Source organism: Microtus pennsylvanicus, chromosome 5, assembly GCF_037038515.1.
Source record: "Microtus pennsylvanicus isolate mMicPen1 chromosome 5, mMicPen1.hap1, whole genome shotgun sequence".
Taxonomy (NCBI): domain Eukaryota; kingdom Metazoa; phylum Chordata; class Mammalia; order Rodentia; family Cricetidae; genus Microtus; species Microtus pennsylvanicus.
The window spans coordinates 101,176,252-101,193,667 of NC_134583.1; the positions used below are offsets into that span (position 1 = coordinate 101,176,252).

The following is a 17,416-nucleotide window of genomic DNA, read 5'->3' on the forward strand; positions in this document are numbered from 1 at the left end:
TTGGCTATCAGCCGTGTCCTGCAGCTTCATGGCCCTCTGGACACTAGGGAGAACAGATGTTGTTTTAGACTCTTCTCCATTTCAAAATCTTTGATACCCAGAATGTTAGAGAAGAAATGTTACATAATAACCTAACAAAGCATGAACAGGCAAGGGGAAAAAAAATAACTGGCTTCCAGCGTCAGGAGCAGCTGCACACACACCCTCAGCACAGGTTTGGCTTTGTAAACTAATTCATCTGTAAATAGTGAGCAGTCTCCAGATGGAACTTCAGAGCTGAGGTGCAGGTTCCTTAAGGATTCACATTTAAAGGCAAAGGCTCCCTGCCAGCCTTAGGTGTTAGAAGAGAGTAGTGTTCTTTCTGCCCTGCACTGAGTCTGCCCATCCAATCATATCCTAATATGCAAATGACCCTTAGTGCATGTAGATAAAAAGGAGCAAGTGCCCTAACAGAACCAAATTGCTGAGCCTGTCACCTGTGTTCCAGGAACCAAACCAGCAATGTCTTCCCCTGCACAACCTGAAATCCCTGCCCCTCTGGCCAACTTGAAGATTCAATATACCAAGGTAAGACAAGGGCTTTCCGTGGGCGCCTGACTAAAGCATGGTCGATTGGGGCTTTTTTTGCAAACAGGAAGACAAAAAGCTTGCAAAGCTAGTGGCCTGATTCAGTGGTGAATTTTAGACCATATCAGACAACTTCTCGTAAGTTTGTATTTTGACAAACATCCAAGGGAAAAGAATTTTGCTCTGTGTGAATGATTCTTGTGCCAGAGTGCAGTGAACCAGAGTGAGCAGCAGGTCTATTAACCCTGTGCAGTGAGCACTTAGGTGAGACAAACAGAGGAACTTACTAGAAAGAAGCCAGACATGTGGGAACAGCTTTTTCCGTCCTTCCCTTCTTCCCTCCCTCTCTTCCTTCCTTGCTTCCTCCTTTCCTTCTCTCTTTCTTTCTAAAAGAGACATAGCCCTCTAAAACAAAATAACATGACCATATGTTTGATAACAGAGTATTGACGTTGGAGGACTTAACTCTGAGCGTCTAATGGAAGCTGTTGCCAAAACCTCCAAATGGACTTGAGTTATTTGTTTATTGTGAGATAGAAACTCTGCTTATTTATTTCTCCAGGAAAGTTTGATATTGTTGGAGACTTTTGGAGAACACATGTGATTGTAAGCTAATAAATATTTAGAGAGACAAGACTTCAAAAACTTCAGCCAGGGAGAGTTAGAAAGTGATCAGGCTATGGTTGTCCTGAAAGACTCTCTTAATTTTTCTACCACACAGTCAAATCCTAGGGTCCCAAAATTAAGAAATCTCTCTCTCTCTCTCTCTCTCTCTCTCTCTCTCTCTCTCTCTCTCTCTCTCTCTCTCTCACACACACACACACACACACACACGAAAAGCTATTTAAAATATCTGTGTGGTATGATTCAAAGAACAAAGTGAGAGATGTACTGCTGAACTCTGGGGAGAGTCATGTTGACTTCTGAATTAGAAAAAGCCAACCAAGAGTATTAAAAGAGATGACAAGGGCCCAAATGACCCACTTTGTGCATTTATTTCCTTATACATGAACTGGGAGGAGTGGCTTTGAAACACAGCAGCCTTTGGATTTTTCTAAACGCATCAAGTGTGGGAGCTGCCTGGCTTATATGTGCTTTTTCTAAGGACAAGGTCTGCAGAGAGGAGTGAGCCTTGATTATGGCTGACTAGGAGGTAGAACGGCACAAGCTTGCTTTCACAAACTTTTCAAAGAAAGAACATGCTGTACAATTTGGGTTTTTTTTTTTTGTTTTTGCTTTGTTTTTCCTCTCTTTTTTTGTTTTGCTTTTTTGTGCAAAAGTCTAGAGAGTCCACAAGCTCTAACCCCTTATAAATGTCAAATTGTGTACACACCACATATCTCAATCTTCCTGCCTCATCCAGTTTTGCTTGTTTGGAAGAAATTTTTGTCAAATCTGTATACCCAGTGTTTCAGAAAGATTGGTATCATTGGCACTGTTTATATTGTTACAGTTTAACCACGAAGAAGAGTTTAGTTTGCATGATCCCAGCTGGGAATAGATTTTGTAGTTGGGATGCCCTATTATTCTTTACTTAGTATGTTTTTTATGAACTTTACTGAGCCTGTGTGTGTGTGTGTGTGTATCTCAAGAAAAAAAATTAAGTAAAATATTTTTCCTCTGATTTAAGTTTAATTTAATACTTATTCAGGAAGCATGCAAATGAAAGTACTAGAAAAATGGGTATTCCTTAAAGTCTAAGTACAAGGGACAAGTACAGGACCAATAATCCCTCAACACAGATGTTTCCAGATGGGAACTTCTTCGCTGCATAAGAACGTCTGAGGGAGAATGGTGGGCCTAAGGATTTAAGGGCCAAGAATGCATTTGTTTGATGTTCATGCACTTCTCTAGTTAATAATCAGCAACACAACTCAGTGATGTTTGATTTTTTTTTAATCTTCTACATAAGTCTGGTCTACTCAGTAAGCATCATACCATTTGATGTGCTGGTTATAGCATTTTCACACTTGGGAGGACACCAGTTATGTATGCAATTAAACCTCAATGGGAGCTTTCTCTTTGCCTGTGCACGTTCCTTTACTGTGTCCCACTGAAGAATTGTATTGGATTTTCACTCCCTAGAGATTGAAACAATGGCTGTTAGTTCGTGGTTGCAAAGAACGAAAGGCAGGGGTTAGGAGTATTTGTCAAATTACCTTTCCTGACCAGTATATCAATTTATATATTATTTTCCCTACTGCTTCTTTTTTTTTCTTTATTATTATCTAAAGCAGGTTGGTGTTTGGGGCTGAGGGAGCAAAGAACAATAAACAATAACAAAAATAAAAAGAATATCAGCTATAGCCGAACAGCTGCATAATCTTAACTTCAAGAATATTTTTATGTATATATGTATATAATTGTAAAATAATAAAAACAAAACATAATTATTTGAAAAAAAACTAAGCCAAGCAATTCAATGATACATCTAGGACTATTCTCTAGTTTATTTCCTTTATCATGGAGTACATAAAATGAATTTTGGAGTTTATGAACTATCTCGCAAGGAGATATAACAGCCCCCATTGTATCCCTATCTTCGTTACCCCCTTGGGAGTTGTAAGCAAAAGCCACATGTGCCCCAATCCTGGTACAGAACTTTTGAATGAAGAGCACCTTTTAAAGTTACAGGACCCCTTGTCAAACCCCATCACCTCCATCTGCCTCTGCCTTCTTACCATTGATATGGGGTGATGAGGACCCCGTTTCCTGAGGGTGTACACTGTCCCAGCTGGTAAGAAGCACATGAGGCAGAACTTGGCTCCTGGGGAGTGGCTAGCATTAGCAATCACATCCTGCACATTTTTGGACCCATTGTCCAGGTCTGTTTTAACAATGCCATTCTCCTCTTTTCTCTCGCCCACTTTTTCTGTGAGTCTGTCTTACATTATTGTTCCACCCGAGCATCAGTATCGGCCTCCCGGGTTTACCCAGGCTTTCAGGGTTCTAAGATTTTTCTCTCATAGGATTTGTTAATTCCAAGTTTTCTTTCTCGTGTTTACACGCCTTCCTTTAAAAAGAGATAATAGGAAATTCAAGAAGGCAAACATTTTCACATAGAGTTCAAACTTTATTAATAATTAGCATAATTATTGAACTTAACTCCTTAACTTATTGTTCTTTCATGCTCAGAAGACATTTTCACCTGCTACTGATAGTTCATATACACACTAAATAATTGCAACGAAAGTGAATGATAATAATTTTATTTATTTGCCCATAGCAGCCCTATTGGAAGCTATAAATTTTTTACATAGATAAAGAAACCAAAGGCTTAGAGAATATAACCTTATACAGCTTGTAAACAAGAAGTCTAGGTCTTGAATGCTGACTAGTCAAGCCCTCGTGCTACAATGGTCACTGCCATGATTTAGGTTCATAGAAATAACATGGTGTGCAATTTTTTGCTTTGACTTTTATCTGCCCATTCCTAAGTACTGGAGGGTGTTGACTGTGAACTTTTTTGTATGCTTCTTTCAGAACATAAGAAGCTATTGAGTACCAGTTTTGAGAGAAAGGAGGCAATAGGGAGGGCAGACAAAACAATTCTGTTCACTAGAATGAAAAGGAAGGTTTGGGTTGAGAGAAATTGTGAGGAGGAAGTTGAGACATGGGTGCACACTTTATATGTAAACTATATTACTTCAAGCACTATGGATTAAATCTTGGCTATAACAGGTGATTTCATTCTTAGGTGTCTGGTTTCATTAATCTCTCTCTCCCGTCAATGTGTATGTATGTGTTTATGTGTGTGTACATGTGTACAAAGAACTATGAACAATTGAATTTTCTGTGCTAGGCACAATTTGAATATTGAAATTTTTAGTAACCTCCATTTTTTATCTCTTTTAAATTTTTTTAAATTGATTTTTATTGAGCTCTACATTTTTCTCTCTTTTAAAATTCTTACAGTTCACAAAAGCAGGCTACTTGAGATTTCACATAACTCCTTCCTGCTTTCCTTAATTTCTTCCATTTTCTCATCCTTCCTCCAATGCTTCCCTTTCCTTTGTTTAATAAATTTGTTGCATGATTGTTCCATATCAGATAATATAACGTTAATATGATCATTGTCTCAAGAAATTATATTCTTAATGGATTTATTGGGCAGCAAACAAGTAGACAGAATACATTAAATAGAAAATTGTGGAATGTTCTCAAAGCAAGAAAGTGGAAAGCTGAGAAGATATGTCAAAGTGATAAAATGGAATAGAAAAGTACATGAACTCTGAGAATGCTTTCTTGAACCACACTGGCTGATGGAGCCTGGAAGAAATCTTGAAGATACTTAAAGGAGGGCAGAACCACCTTTACAATAAAGCTGACTGTGCTATGGTTGCCTTCGTTTGCATAAATATTTTCTAACTTCTGACTAAAACTATATTTTACTTTCTTAGGGTTTGGAACCAGTTGAACAAGTAGCTGGATTTCTGTGATGTATAGTTGTTTAATAAGACAGACCTGAATTCAATGTCCAAAGTTTGTACTTACTTCATAACCTAACCTGGTCAAACTACTAATCTGTTTGGACTAAAACTTTTTCTATCTGTTTATGAATGAGCTTTTGCTAAAGATGCTAATTGGGAAGTGGCTATGAGAATTAAGTAGTTTGTGGAAAGTAGACAGTGTCTAACAATTATTATTTGGTATGCATAAGTTTAATTTGGTATTTAGAGGTTTATCACTTGTTATTGGTACCTTCCTGAGCTATACTTTCAAAGATTAACGCTATAGTCCTGAAATGGTTCAACTTTCAATGCTAGTAAAATCTGTAATTTATTACTTAGAACAGTATTTATCTCATTTGAGATTAATAAGTAACTAGTCTCCAGGAACTAGGAAATCGTACTATGGTCCTATTTCTAAGCTTTGGAATCTGAGCTCACAGAACATGCAAACTTGTTCAAGGCTACATGGCTCTTAAGATACAAAACCAGCCAGGCAGTCATGGTGCATGATTTTAATCCCAGAATTTAGGAGGCAGAGGCAGGCAGAACTCTATGAATTTGAGGTCAGTCTGGTCTACAGCTCAAATTCCAGCTATATAGAGAAACCCTGTTTTGAAAAACCAAAAAGAAGAAAGAAAAAAAGAAAGAAAGGAAGAGAAAGAAAGAAAGAAAACCAGAATATAAAGTTGACAGATTGTACTATTGTAGATGATGTGTTTCTATATGCCATCCTTTTCTCCCTGACTACTAAAGACAGTGATATTCCAATCTCATTCAAGGAAACCTCAACACAAATCCTGAAGTAAATTGCACATAACCTTTGAAAGTTATTGTTTCCATTTCTTAAAGTCTGTATGTTCACATGGCTTTTCAAGCATAGAGCATACCTATTGAATTTTTCACCTTCTCTTTCCAGAATGACAAGGCTATGTGAGAACATTCAGAAAATGTGGTGGACCCATCTGAAGAGCAATCCAATCTGGGTTAATGACTTTGCTCTACATTGATGTTTTCTTTAGAGAGAAGAGGGCCTAATACTGCTAAAGAGGAAAGATAGAAAGAAGCTTTAGTGCTTCTACAGATAAATTCTGATCCAGAACATATAAGATGCATATAATATATATCATTCTCTCACCCATTGAACGTAGAGATGATGTAGCTCAAAGTAAATGCAGCATCATCTTTCCTTTCTCCTTGACTTAAAGGGCTTTAAAACAAGGGCAAATGACCATGCAGTTCCATACACTGGTAAGGGAATAATGTAAAACAGAAATAACAGGAAGTCTGCATTTCTCCCCATTTCTCTCACTTTGTTGCCACCACCCGGTGACTATAGATAGTTTCCTACCCTATGGCATTTCTTCTCTTATTTCCTTTAATCTCTTAGTTTTGAATCACAAGATTTTGCTTTGTTGTCTCAGGGCTTAGATTAAAACTAGGTGTGAGTAATCTAGTCTTGGTTTTTTCTTTTTTTTTAAATCTTTAAGATCCACTTGACATGTTCCATTTCTCATACTGTTACCTCTACCCTGACTTTCATCTTATTTTCACAATTTTCAATAGTCTTGGTATATTTTCAGGTTTCTAACGATGAGAAAATATACACATTATATATATATATATATTATATATACATATGTGTATGTATATATATATATCATTCCTAACATGTTGTCAAGCTGTGTCCCTGCCTTTCAGAGTTGGTAACATACACAGATGATCTAGCATCAGGACTAACTTTTTTTTTTTTTTTTTTTTAGCATTTGTCTCCCTTAGAAAATCTTAAAATGCTTTGTACATTGAAAATGTGTTTCTCATACACACTTAGCAACTAAGAAAATATTGACATCCATTATAAGAACTTTGAGCTGATAGCCCAGTTACCACTGTGCAGAGATAATTTGAATTTGGGGTACTTTGTTGGAAGGAATTAAAAACCAATAGGTCATCAAATCTCATATCAACAGATAAAAAGAGAAGATATTAATTAAACTCATTTTGTTCTAAATGAGAAATGTTTTGAAGACATTTTATATTTGGTAAAAGGAGAAAAATTTATAATGTCTGAAAAAAACCAGACTATATAAATTTCTTATTTAGAATTGTTTATCACCAAGTACATGAAGACTTAATAACTTTGACTCTGAATAGGAATCTTTGTTTTTCTAACAATTGTAAGTTGGGACAGTAAACTACACCCAGTAAACAGGAAGGTATTATGTATATCATTTTTAATTTGATATATGAAAAGTGCAAAGAGCAGAAGTCAAATATAAATGTCCTAAAAAGCTATTACGGATTGTTTTATCAGATTGAAAAATAATAAAATAAAAAAACTGGAATTCCTAGATTATGAATGACATCTTTAAAATTCCAGTGATTTCTGTGAGGCTCGGCTTAATATCTGTCTCTAATACATACACAATATCCTAAAGCACTGTGAGTACAATCATAATTATAATGTAGTGAATGACTTAATGTGACAAAATATTTTATTTTAATAGCTCTGTCCCCCAAACTTGTCAACAGCAAATGGAAAGTATAGTTCTCTTCATGATAGGACATTCAATAAGCTCAAATCGGTTTAATAATTCTGTAATAAATATTCATTGAACTAAATTTCTCCATATACCCATTTAATATAATTATAGGATAAGTAGTTGTTCAAATATATTTGTTCTTACAAGTAGCTAGAAGGCAATAAGATATGGGATAAGACAGGTGTACAAAGAGATTGGGAGGATTAGTGGAAGTGAAGAGTTTAGAGAAGTGAGGAGAAGCACTAATCAGACTATCCTTAGTACTTGTACAAAATTGCAAAAAAAAACAACGCAATAAAAAAAAATTCAGAGTGCTTATTCCGGATTTGGTTATGTAAATAAAACTGAACAAACACTGGGTTTACAATTTTCTTTGGTATTAAAGGTTAAACCTGAAAACTGCTGAGTCACAGTTGCTCACAGGGTTATCCAAAGCCTCCCTCTGCGGTCACCTGATGCCTACCAGATAAACCTCAATATTTTTCAGAAGCTTCTACTGCCTTTAGTATGAAGGAGCAGTGTACAGGTTACCTGCAAGATTCTAATATCAAAATGACATGCACATTTTGTCATTGCTCTTTCACCAAAAGAAATCATGGGCCATAAGTCACCTATGGTAGGGATATCACTGAGAACTCACAGAGCTAAGGTCATAGGGACTCAGGTAAGAATTAGTTAGTCATACAATAGCATAACAAAATGTGGTCAGGTTAGTATCAAACTTTTCCTCTATTTCTAAGTGAAATTATAAGTTTCAAAGATTATGATACAATTGATCTCTTGGTTTATCTATGAAAATCCGAGGTATAACATAATTCCTATAGCAGAAATAAGACAGAATCATTGAAGATGAGTGAATTTCTTGATAATTTTAAAGGCCAATTATAATATGTAGGCTGAATTGTAATCTCATAGACTGTAAGTATCTAATTTTAACACAGAGCAGAATACACTAATCTTGTAATAGGAGAAATGTGTTACTTTGGAAAAAAAGAAATGATTTTCAGTTGGAGCAACCAGTGAGCAGGTCATGAGGAGATGCTCCTTAAACTAGTTTGAAGTAAAACACAAAGCTGCTGAGGCTGCAGCAGAAGAGAAAACTGGAATAGAGGAGGACCTGGTAACTGAAGCATGGAGCATGGGGAACACATGGGCTGAACTCAGGGACTGTGGGACCAAAGATCAAGATGAAAAAACTACCCAGTTTTTTTACTTAGTATGCACAAATGTTTGTATGTATGTTTATCCATGTTAACTAAAACAAGTGATGGGCATTTTGAGACAGGGAGAGACATGCAATATGTAGACATATCATACCTCGACTCTAGTTTTAAAAAACCTCAAACTTAATACATATTTAAGTACCTCTATCTGCTTTCTCTCTATCTCCTCAGATCTTCATCAACAATGAATGGCATGACTCAGTGAGTGGCAAGAAATTTCCTGTTATTAACCCAGCAACTGAGGAGGTCATCTGCCAGGTGGAAGAAGGGGACAAGGTAAGTTCCAACACCCACAAGTCCAATTTCTACCAAAGAGTCTTTGCTTCTTCTCACCATCCTGAGCTCAATACCCAGGGTAAGCTCAATGAAAGACATGAAAACATGGATGCTCTGGAAGTTGGGTAAATATTCTGTTGTCCTTGACATAAGACAAACACCATCAATGGATGCCTTGAGTGAGGTGCTGATTTTTTTTTTCAAAACTATTTTTCCTTGACTGCTTTTCACTTGAAATAGTGTCATGGTTTATTATACAGACAGACTCATAAAAAATTTATCAGGATAAAGGAGAGAAAAATCTTTTATAAGCTTACAGTTATTCTTTCACATTTGCTAAGCAAAGCTAAAGGCCGATATAGAACTCTTAGAACAATTTATTACCAAGTTATTTTATTGAAAATTATTGATTTGGGAACAAGGAGATCAGGGATCTTCATGCTATACATGGCAAAATCGCATTTCCACTACACTACAGTATGTAAGAGTTTCTTTTTCCTGTAGTCCCAACAGTACTTTACACATTTTGATTTTTGTTTAGAATGATCAGGAGCAGAGTAAGAGACTATTAGTCAATTACCATTTTGTTTGGAGTTTATCCAATAGCTAGCAAAGGAACAAAGTTTCATATTCTTGTCGGCCATTTACACATCTTAAGCAATGCTTTTTGGGATAATTTCTATTTAAATTAGATTATTTTGAATATTTTTCGTTATATTAGTCCCATATAAAATCTGGAAACAAAACATTTGTCAGATGAATAGTCTAATGTTTCCCCCTGCATACTGCCTTTTCACTCATTTGTTCTGTAAAATTATAACTTGACATTACACAGATTTATTTTTTATTTTTGTTTGTTTTAATGGTTGTACTTTGGGAACTTCTCCAGTCACTGTCTAATTCAATATCTTGAAATGAGTTTTGCCCATTTTCCTTCAGTAATAGCATAGGTTTAGGTCATTGCTCCATTTGAGTTCATTTATATTTATAAAAAAAGAGAAGTATCCTCCACACTAACTTTTCTTCATGTGGTGGTTCATTTCTCCATAAGAAAGAGGCTGGCTCTTCTCCACTGTATGTTGTGATGCATTTGTTGAAACGGTTGCAGGTACACAGTGGGAAATATGGATTTGGAGTAGTATAAAGGTAGGATGATTGGGACAATTGGCTTGATGGGTGCATCTTGATGAATTTCTAGAAAACCAAACTTAGGCAGGGAGATAATTACCATCCACAGCTATGTGCCACTGGTGACCCAGAATCCTCTGTGTTAATCCCAGAAGAAAGTAGAAATGTTTTTACTACATTTCTTTTTTTCAAAAAGGGGAAGAATAAATGCTTTATACCTAAGACTGAGATACAACACACAGTATGGCTTTACCTCAAATGACAACCTCATTCACTGAGTATCTCCAACAAGACTGGGAAGGAACAAACAGAAAAATAATTCACACAAGCAGTAAGATATACACAAACTAAGAACCCATCCACTGCCTATGCCTTCTCCATGTAGATAAAAATGTCACTCAAGACTATGTATCTATAGATGACAGTGAAAAGAAATATTGTTGCTGCTTTAACAATGAAGCCTTGAACATTTAGCTCCTAGGGAACATCTTGCTCTGACAATGGGATTAGTCCCAATAGGAAAACAAAACTCTCTGCCTGGGTTCAGTAGAAGCCTTGTCAGGCAGAAATTTACTAGAAGAGTCAATGAGGTTTACTGTCTTTCTCAGGCACAGAAGGAAGATTCAGTGACCATCCCAGCACCTTTGCCAGCGAGCACTGATCTGCTCTGTGCTTAGTGACAACTGCCCCTCCCGTAGAAAGATCAAGGAGACTAATTCATACCCAGGCAAGCAGTAGACTAAGTCTCTGTGCCAGTATGGTTGGCTGAACAAATGAGTCATCTAAGCAATTGTCAGTCATATAAACTATTTGTGATAAACTAGGGCTGGCTTCACGACCACATTCCTGTCTGTTTCCTTTTTTAAAAAAAAATTATTTAAACAATGTCTTTTTAGAATTATTTCTGTTCACACAATTTGGGAGGAATCTAATGAGGAGTGGCTAGCATTGCTTAGTCACTCTAGCATAACCTGGTTAAAGTTCACAGTCCCAAGAAACCTGATATCCTGGAGTGGCTCGTTAGGTCAAAGGCTAACGGTCTTGAAGATTTCATTCACGAGCAGAATGGGGCTGCCAACAGGCCCCATCCTGCCCCTCATGGTATCACAAATGTAAGGCAGCGGCCAGAGCAAATGCTTGTTCAAAAGCAGTCTGCCTGTGGCGGGGAAGTGTTTTCTTTTCACTTCAGTGGCTCCTTTAGGAGCTGCTCACTAATCCTGGGCATGAGCTAATAGTTAATTGGAAAAGTAAAACTAAATGTCCATTCAAGTAAGTGCTTCCGACCGGTGTGAAAGGAAACTGGTCTGATTGCTACTTTCTCCATCTCTGACTGAATTTAAGGTGGGGGTCCACATTCTCTGGGACCCCCCCTCACTAGTCTTAGAGGTCCCCGCTTTCTCGCATTCATTCAAACCACCTGCACACATTCAGCCTGCAGGCTCTAACTTCAAAACTGGAATATTTCACTGTCCCTAGGCCATAGGATTTGGTCATAGAAAATCCCCGTTAATCTTGTGTTGTAATTTAAAAAGTTTATCTTGCCAGTCTTTGAATAAAAATATACAAATAACTTTTTGACAAAACATATTAAAAATGTGATTAGTACATTGGGTAATACAAAGTTTTGTAACATAATGAAATTGGCTAAACCATGATTATTATATAAATATTTTAAAATAGATTATATAAGGCAAAATACATGCCTTTCTATGATAGTAGCATAGCCGGTTAGATTATAATAAAACTAAAAAATGTTAATACTGGATGTATTAAAAGACTAGCAAGATAAAAAAAAAGACTAGCAAGAAATCTTGCCATCTGTAATACAGCGAGCAATGACTATGATACTCAAAGCAGCTTTGTTAGACAGCCTGTCTGAGATACAAGAAGTAAGTATGGAGGTAAGATATAGTATCAAATGTCTCTACTTTCTGCTGTGTTTCACATGCATAGTCTACTTACCTACAAGGTCCATGTTGTTACTTAATTGTAGTAGTAACTTGTGGTATAGAGATCTTACCTGCCTTTGTGCTGGGAGCCTAAAGCTTCTCTTTTTTTAAAAATCACTTTGTTAAAATGAATTCACAAAGAAAAACATCACATAGCTAGATTAAGAAAGTCCCTCAAACAAAACTTGCCTGGTCCCACACCGTGCGTCTCAATGGACTTCTACACAATGAGAAGGACCACTTGAAGCCACTGAACTTCATTTGGGGGTTCACACTTTCAATATCAACTATGTTTTTGTGGACTTAGCCAACACAACAGACTATGACAGAGTTGAAACTAAGAAAAATACTTAGATTTTATCCTCTTTCACAGTTCCTGTGTTCTGTGCTTTCATTCACTGCATTACTCTTCCTTTTTCTCCTTTATCAATGTTATTCTATACACACACAACAATCCGCATATAAACATTACACGTTATAGGCTAGGATGTGTACATGAGGAAAAACATTTGATTTTTTTTCTGAACCTGAGTGACCTTACTCAATATTATACATATTAAGTCCATTCCTTTTCCTGAGGATTGCTTGATTTCATTTTTTTTTTACAATTGAACAATATTCTTTTTCTATGGAAACCACATTTCCTTTTTTCTGTTGGTGAACACATATGTTGCTTCCATTCCCTTGCTATTATATATAGAAAAAGTTCATGGCAACTATAGTAATAACTTATGGCAATAAAGAACTTGCATTCCATCCAGGAGATCAGTAAGAAGCTCTTCATTACTCTATGGCACTGGGATGTGGGCCTGGTGATGATGGTGAACCAGGACTTTGAACGTAAATGGACCTGCTGCTAGAGCATTCTCCATCAGGGCAATTTCAGGAGCCAAGATAAGAAGGGAGGGCTGGAGCAGGTGAAAGGTAAACAGGAAGTCTCAGCAGGTAAAGTGGAGACAGAAAATGCTGAACTTTGAAACCAAACCTTAGGATTAAGCCTTGACCTTAGGATTGTGGATAAAGCAAGCCGGGGTAAACTTGAGAGGGAAAGTGATAACATTAATTACATGAAGGATATTGACCTGGAAGCCTTAGAGAGACAGTGGGGAGGGAAGATGAATGGGAGGCTGGGGACAGTATGCAAGGACAGAAACGGTGTAGAAGAGGGCAGAGAAAGGTGAAAGAACATGCTGGAGTGGACGAGGCTACTGTAGTCGCTTTCACGTTGGTCTCTTTTGAACCACAATTGTCCATGGGCATTTAGCATGTCTGATGTATAGAAACTGTGAGACAACTGTTCTGAATAAGAGGAATGAACTTCAAACAATGCATCTTACTTTAGAACAGACTGGACCGTCCACATCCATGAGTCCCATGTTGGTAAATAAAACCGCCCTGAGATAAGAAGGTGTAGCTGCTGCCATAGACGGTGGGATGTGATGCAGTGTATCACCGCTGGATGGACACTGAGTTCAAAGGCTTCTTTTAGCCCTTGTTCTCTAACTACTATTTACCTTGTTTTATGTATCAAGAAATAAACTAGACTTAACCAAAAAGGCCTGCGGCTTAGATGGAAATTCTATGTCAGTTTGACCTAGAAAGGTGAGCTTTCTAGGACTTGGGAACTGTTTTTTTTTTTCCTGGATACTGAGGGAAGGCTGTATCTATAATATCATAAGGTGGTGTTTGGTTATTCTGTTCCTCCAACTTAGTGAATGTTTCCGAACAAAATCTTTACCTCCGTGTCCTATCATTAGCCGACCTACAGTTAGAATGCTGTAAAGACACACAGATGCTTGCATCCCTCAAATCTTATGTGGTTAAAAGGAAAAAATCAGGATTCAAAGCTGGGTGTTTTGTTTCACTACGAATTCACAGTCCCATCCAGGCAGTGGTGGCACAGGCCTTTAATCCCAGCACTCGGGAGGCAGAGGTAGGCAGATTTCTGTGAGGTAGAGGCCAACCTGTTCTACAAGAGCTAGTTTCAGAAACCCTGTTTCAAAAGACCAAAAAAAAAAAAAAATTCACAGTCCCTACTCTTTCTGGCTTTCTGGTCTTACAGGATTATATAAATGCTGTGAAAGGAGAGTCATGGCCCCAAAAGATATAAACATAAGAACAAATTTTGTTTATGATAGCTCTGTGTAGGAACGACAAGATTTGTTTCAAAACCATTTTCTATCCACCCTTAGGGAGAGCTAATACTTGTCGAAGGCCAATGATGCAATACACAAGAACTGCATCTTACAGGTCTATAATAGAGATGTGTGTATGTATGCGCACACACATGTGTACATGCATGCACATGCTCATATGTGTGTTAAAGTATCCACAGATCACGTGGGAAAACTCAGACTTTTGAGGTTTGCTTTTTCTTATTTTTCTTCTTATTATTATTATTTATTAAAGATTTCTGTCTCCTCCCCGCCACCGCCTCCCATTTCCCTTCCCCTCCCCCAGTCAACTCCCCTTCCCTCATCAGCCCAAAGAGCAGTCAGGGTTCCCGCCCTGTGGGAAGTTCAAGGACCTCCCACCTCCATCCAGGTCTAGTAAGGTGAGCATCCAAACAGCCTAGGCTCCCACAAAGCCAGTACGTGCAGTAGGATCAGAAACCCATTGCCATTGTTCTTGACTTCTCAGTAGTCCTCATTGTCCTCTATGTTCAGTGAGTCTGGTTTTATCCCATCCTTTTTCAGACCCAGTCCAGCTGGTCTTGGTGAGTTCCTAATAGAACATCCCCATTGTCTCATTGTGTGGGTGCACCCCTCGCGGTCCTGAGTTCCTTGCTCTTCAAAAGTGTTTTCTGGATTTTCTTAGGTAAAACTTAAGAAAATCTGTTGTGAAATGAAACGAACTCCAAATATAAGTGATAATACAGTCTCATAAATGCAGGAGCATTTGCCCTGTGACATGGTTTATTTCCGTCTCAGTTTACACACATGTAGACTTCTTTGCTGTCTGCAGAATGCTTTCTGAGCAATGCAGCCTTCCATGCCTCTCTAAGGTGAAGGCAAAACTGAAGTTCAGCGAAGTGTAAGCAATTAAAAAGCATAGGGTATTCTCCTTCCTGACATTCTAATTCTCAGACAAATTCAGTCTCCTACATAAAGATGCATTCCACTGACCTGTAGGATTTATGGGGTTCCACACAATGCCAGTCTTATAAATAACATTTTGAAAAATAATTATATTTAAAATATTAATATATTAACCAGGCAGTGATGGTGCACACCTGTAATCCCAGCACTCGAGAAGCAGAGGCAGGTTGATCTCTGTGAGATAGTTCAAGGTTAGCCTGGTATACAGAACATGTTCTAAGATAGCCAGGGCTACCCCCCGCCCCCCCCCCCCAAAGAAACCCTGTCTTGAATCACACACCTGTGTATCAGGGCACCCACATGGAGGTTAAAGGACAGCTTGCCATAAATGGTTTTCTGCTGCTGCCCTGCTGCCATGTGGGCTTTAGAGTGGGAACAAGGATGTAAGGCATGGCAGTAAGGGCTTTTACTCAAGTGAGCCATCTCTCAGGGTCAAGGGTTTTAGTAGTTGTTACTTTAACCTTAATTCCACACCAAGTATTTTATTTAAAATAAAGTTCTTATACATTTAAACATAGTAGTGTTTTTTATCTCAAATAATAATATGGCACAAACAAATCTTTTGTTTTCCTGACAGAGAAAGACTTCATTGTGAATTGTGGAGTAACCTAAAGTGGCTGAGGGGTTCTAGAGAGCCTGGATGGCTGGGGATGTCTTGCTGGGCATCACATTTCCTTCCTTTGTTGATGGGGAGAAAAGTATTTAAGGGCCTAGCTCAAGTTCTGCACTAACAGACACCTTCCTTGCCTCTGGAGAGTCTATACCCTGTCCAGTCTCACAAAGGGCCAACAAAAGCAAAAATAGCAACTGCACTCTTACTGTAAACATGTGCACATTCCTTTAGTCTGGGAAGAGCAAGCTGATTGGAGAAGGAAGGGTCTGAGTGCTACTTTCTCTTTTCATCCTCCTTACAAAACAGCTGACAGAAGCAACTTTAACAAAGAAGGATCTGTGTGTGCTCCCAGTTAGGAAAGGGGCAGACTATCATAATGGTCAAGGAAAAGAAGAGAGCCCACTGGCAGGAGGGTGATACCAGGGCCCCACTGGACCAGAAAGCAGAAGGAGATCTCAAGATGCCATTGGATCCCAGTTATAATCCACGTGCCCTTCATGCCTCATGTCTCCACTTCTGCTCCTTAGTCCCCATGTCCAAAAGGTCTCATGACCTCTCCAAACAGTGCTAACACCTGGGTGGATAGTTGACATTTCTCATGCAAACCAATGCACCAGGTATGCCATAAACTCCCCTTTCCAACCGGATACATTGTAAATGTACCAAAATTTGCTACTTTAGTCCCTATTTGGTAAAGGAGATGATCTCCTTTATTTCTGAATCAAATGAGCTAATGTATGTAAACAAACTGGAACTTTTTTCAAGTGAAGTAGATACTCAATATTCCATCACAATAGGATAAAGTAACAACTATCCAAACACAGCGTCTATTCTAAGAGTTTGACTATTTAATAGGCTATTGGAGCTTACTATAAATATTACTCAAGAGAAACCATTCCTTCATACTGTGGTGCAGAGAGTGTGGAAGGCTCTGGCCTTTGGGCTAATGAAGCTCTAGCTTCTGTTTATGAGGACTGTGTCCTGGTTTATAAGGTGGTAAAATTGTTTTTGTTCATCTAGTAATTTGATTTTCCTGAATAGAATGCTCTGTGACTTCCAGGCAGACGTTGACAAAGCCGTGAAGGCTGCACGGCAGGCTTTTCAGATTGGCTCTACATGGCGCACCATGGATGCTTCAGAGAGGGGGCGTCTGCTGAACAAGCTGGCTGACTTAATGGAAAGAGATCGTCTGCTGCTGGCTGTGAGTATTAACCAACCCCAACAGCAAGATACATAGGTGTAGTTGGACGTTTCTCTTCTTACTTGTTTTTGGCTGCCTTCCAAATAATTGACTTGGGGGCTTACTATTACTTATAAATGCTCGGTCAGGAGTTCAGGCTTATTACTAACTGGCTCTTACATTTTAAGTTAACCTGTATTCCGTATATTCAGAAACATCGTAGCACCTTTATTAACATGTCACCTTCCTCTCCTGCTCCCTCTGCATCTGGCTGGCCACTCCTGACTTCTGCCCTTCTTTTTTCTGTCATCCTTAGGTTGGTTGCTCCTCTAGCTTCCTGCTTGACTATGGGCCAATTAGCATTTTACTAAACCAATTTGAGTAAAAAATC

At 38.1% G+C, this 17,416-nt stretch overlaps 1 protein-coding gene across 1 annotated transcript in view; it reads left to right on the forward strand.

Moving 5' to 3' along the window:
- Positions 1 to 251: 251 nt before the first annotated feature.
- Positions 252 to 17,416, forward strand: part of LOC142850305 (aldehyde dehydrogenase 1A1) — a 36,801-nt gene continuing 19,636 nt past the window's right edge. Inside the window, exons 1-3 of the mRNA XM_075973663.1 lie at positions 252 to 567; positions 8,953 to 9,057; positions 16,906 to 17,046. Of these exons, the coding sequence (XP_075829778.1) occupies positions 502 to 567; positions 8,953 to 9,057; positions 16,906 to 17,046 (312 nt within the window). The 5' untranslated portion in view covers positions 252 to 501. The remainder of the gene's footprint in view (positions 568 to 8,952; positions 9,058 to 16,905; positions 17,047 to 17,416) is intronic.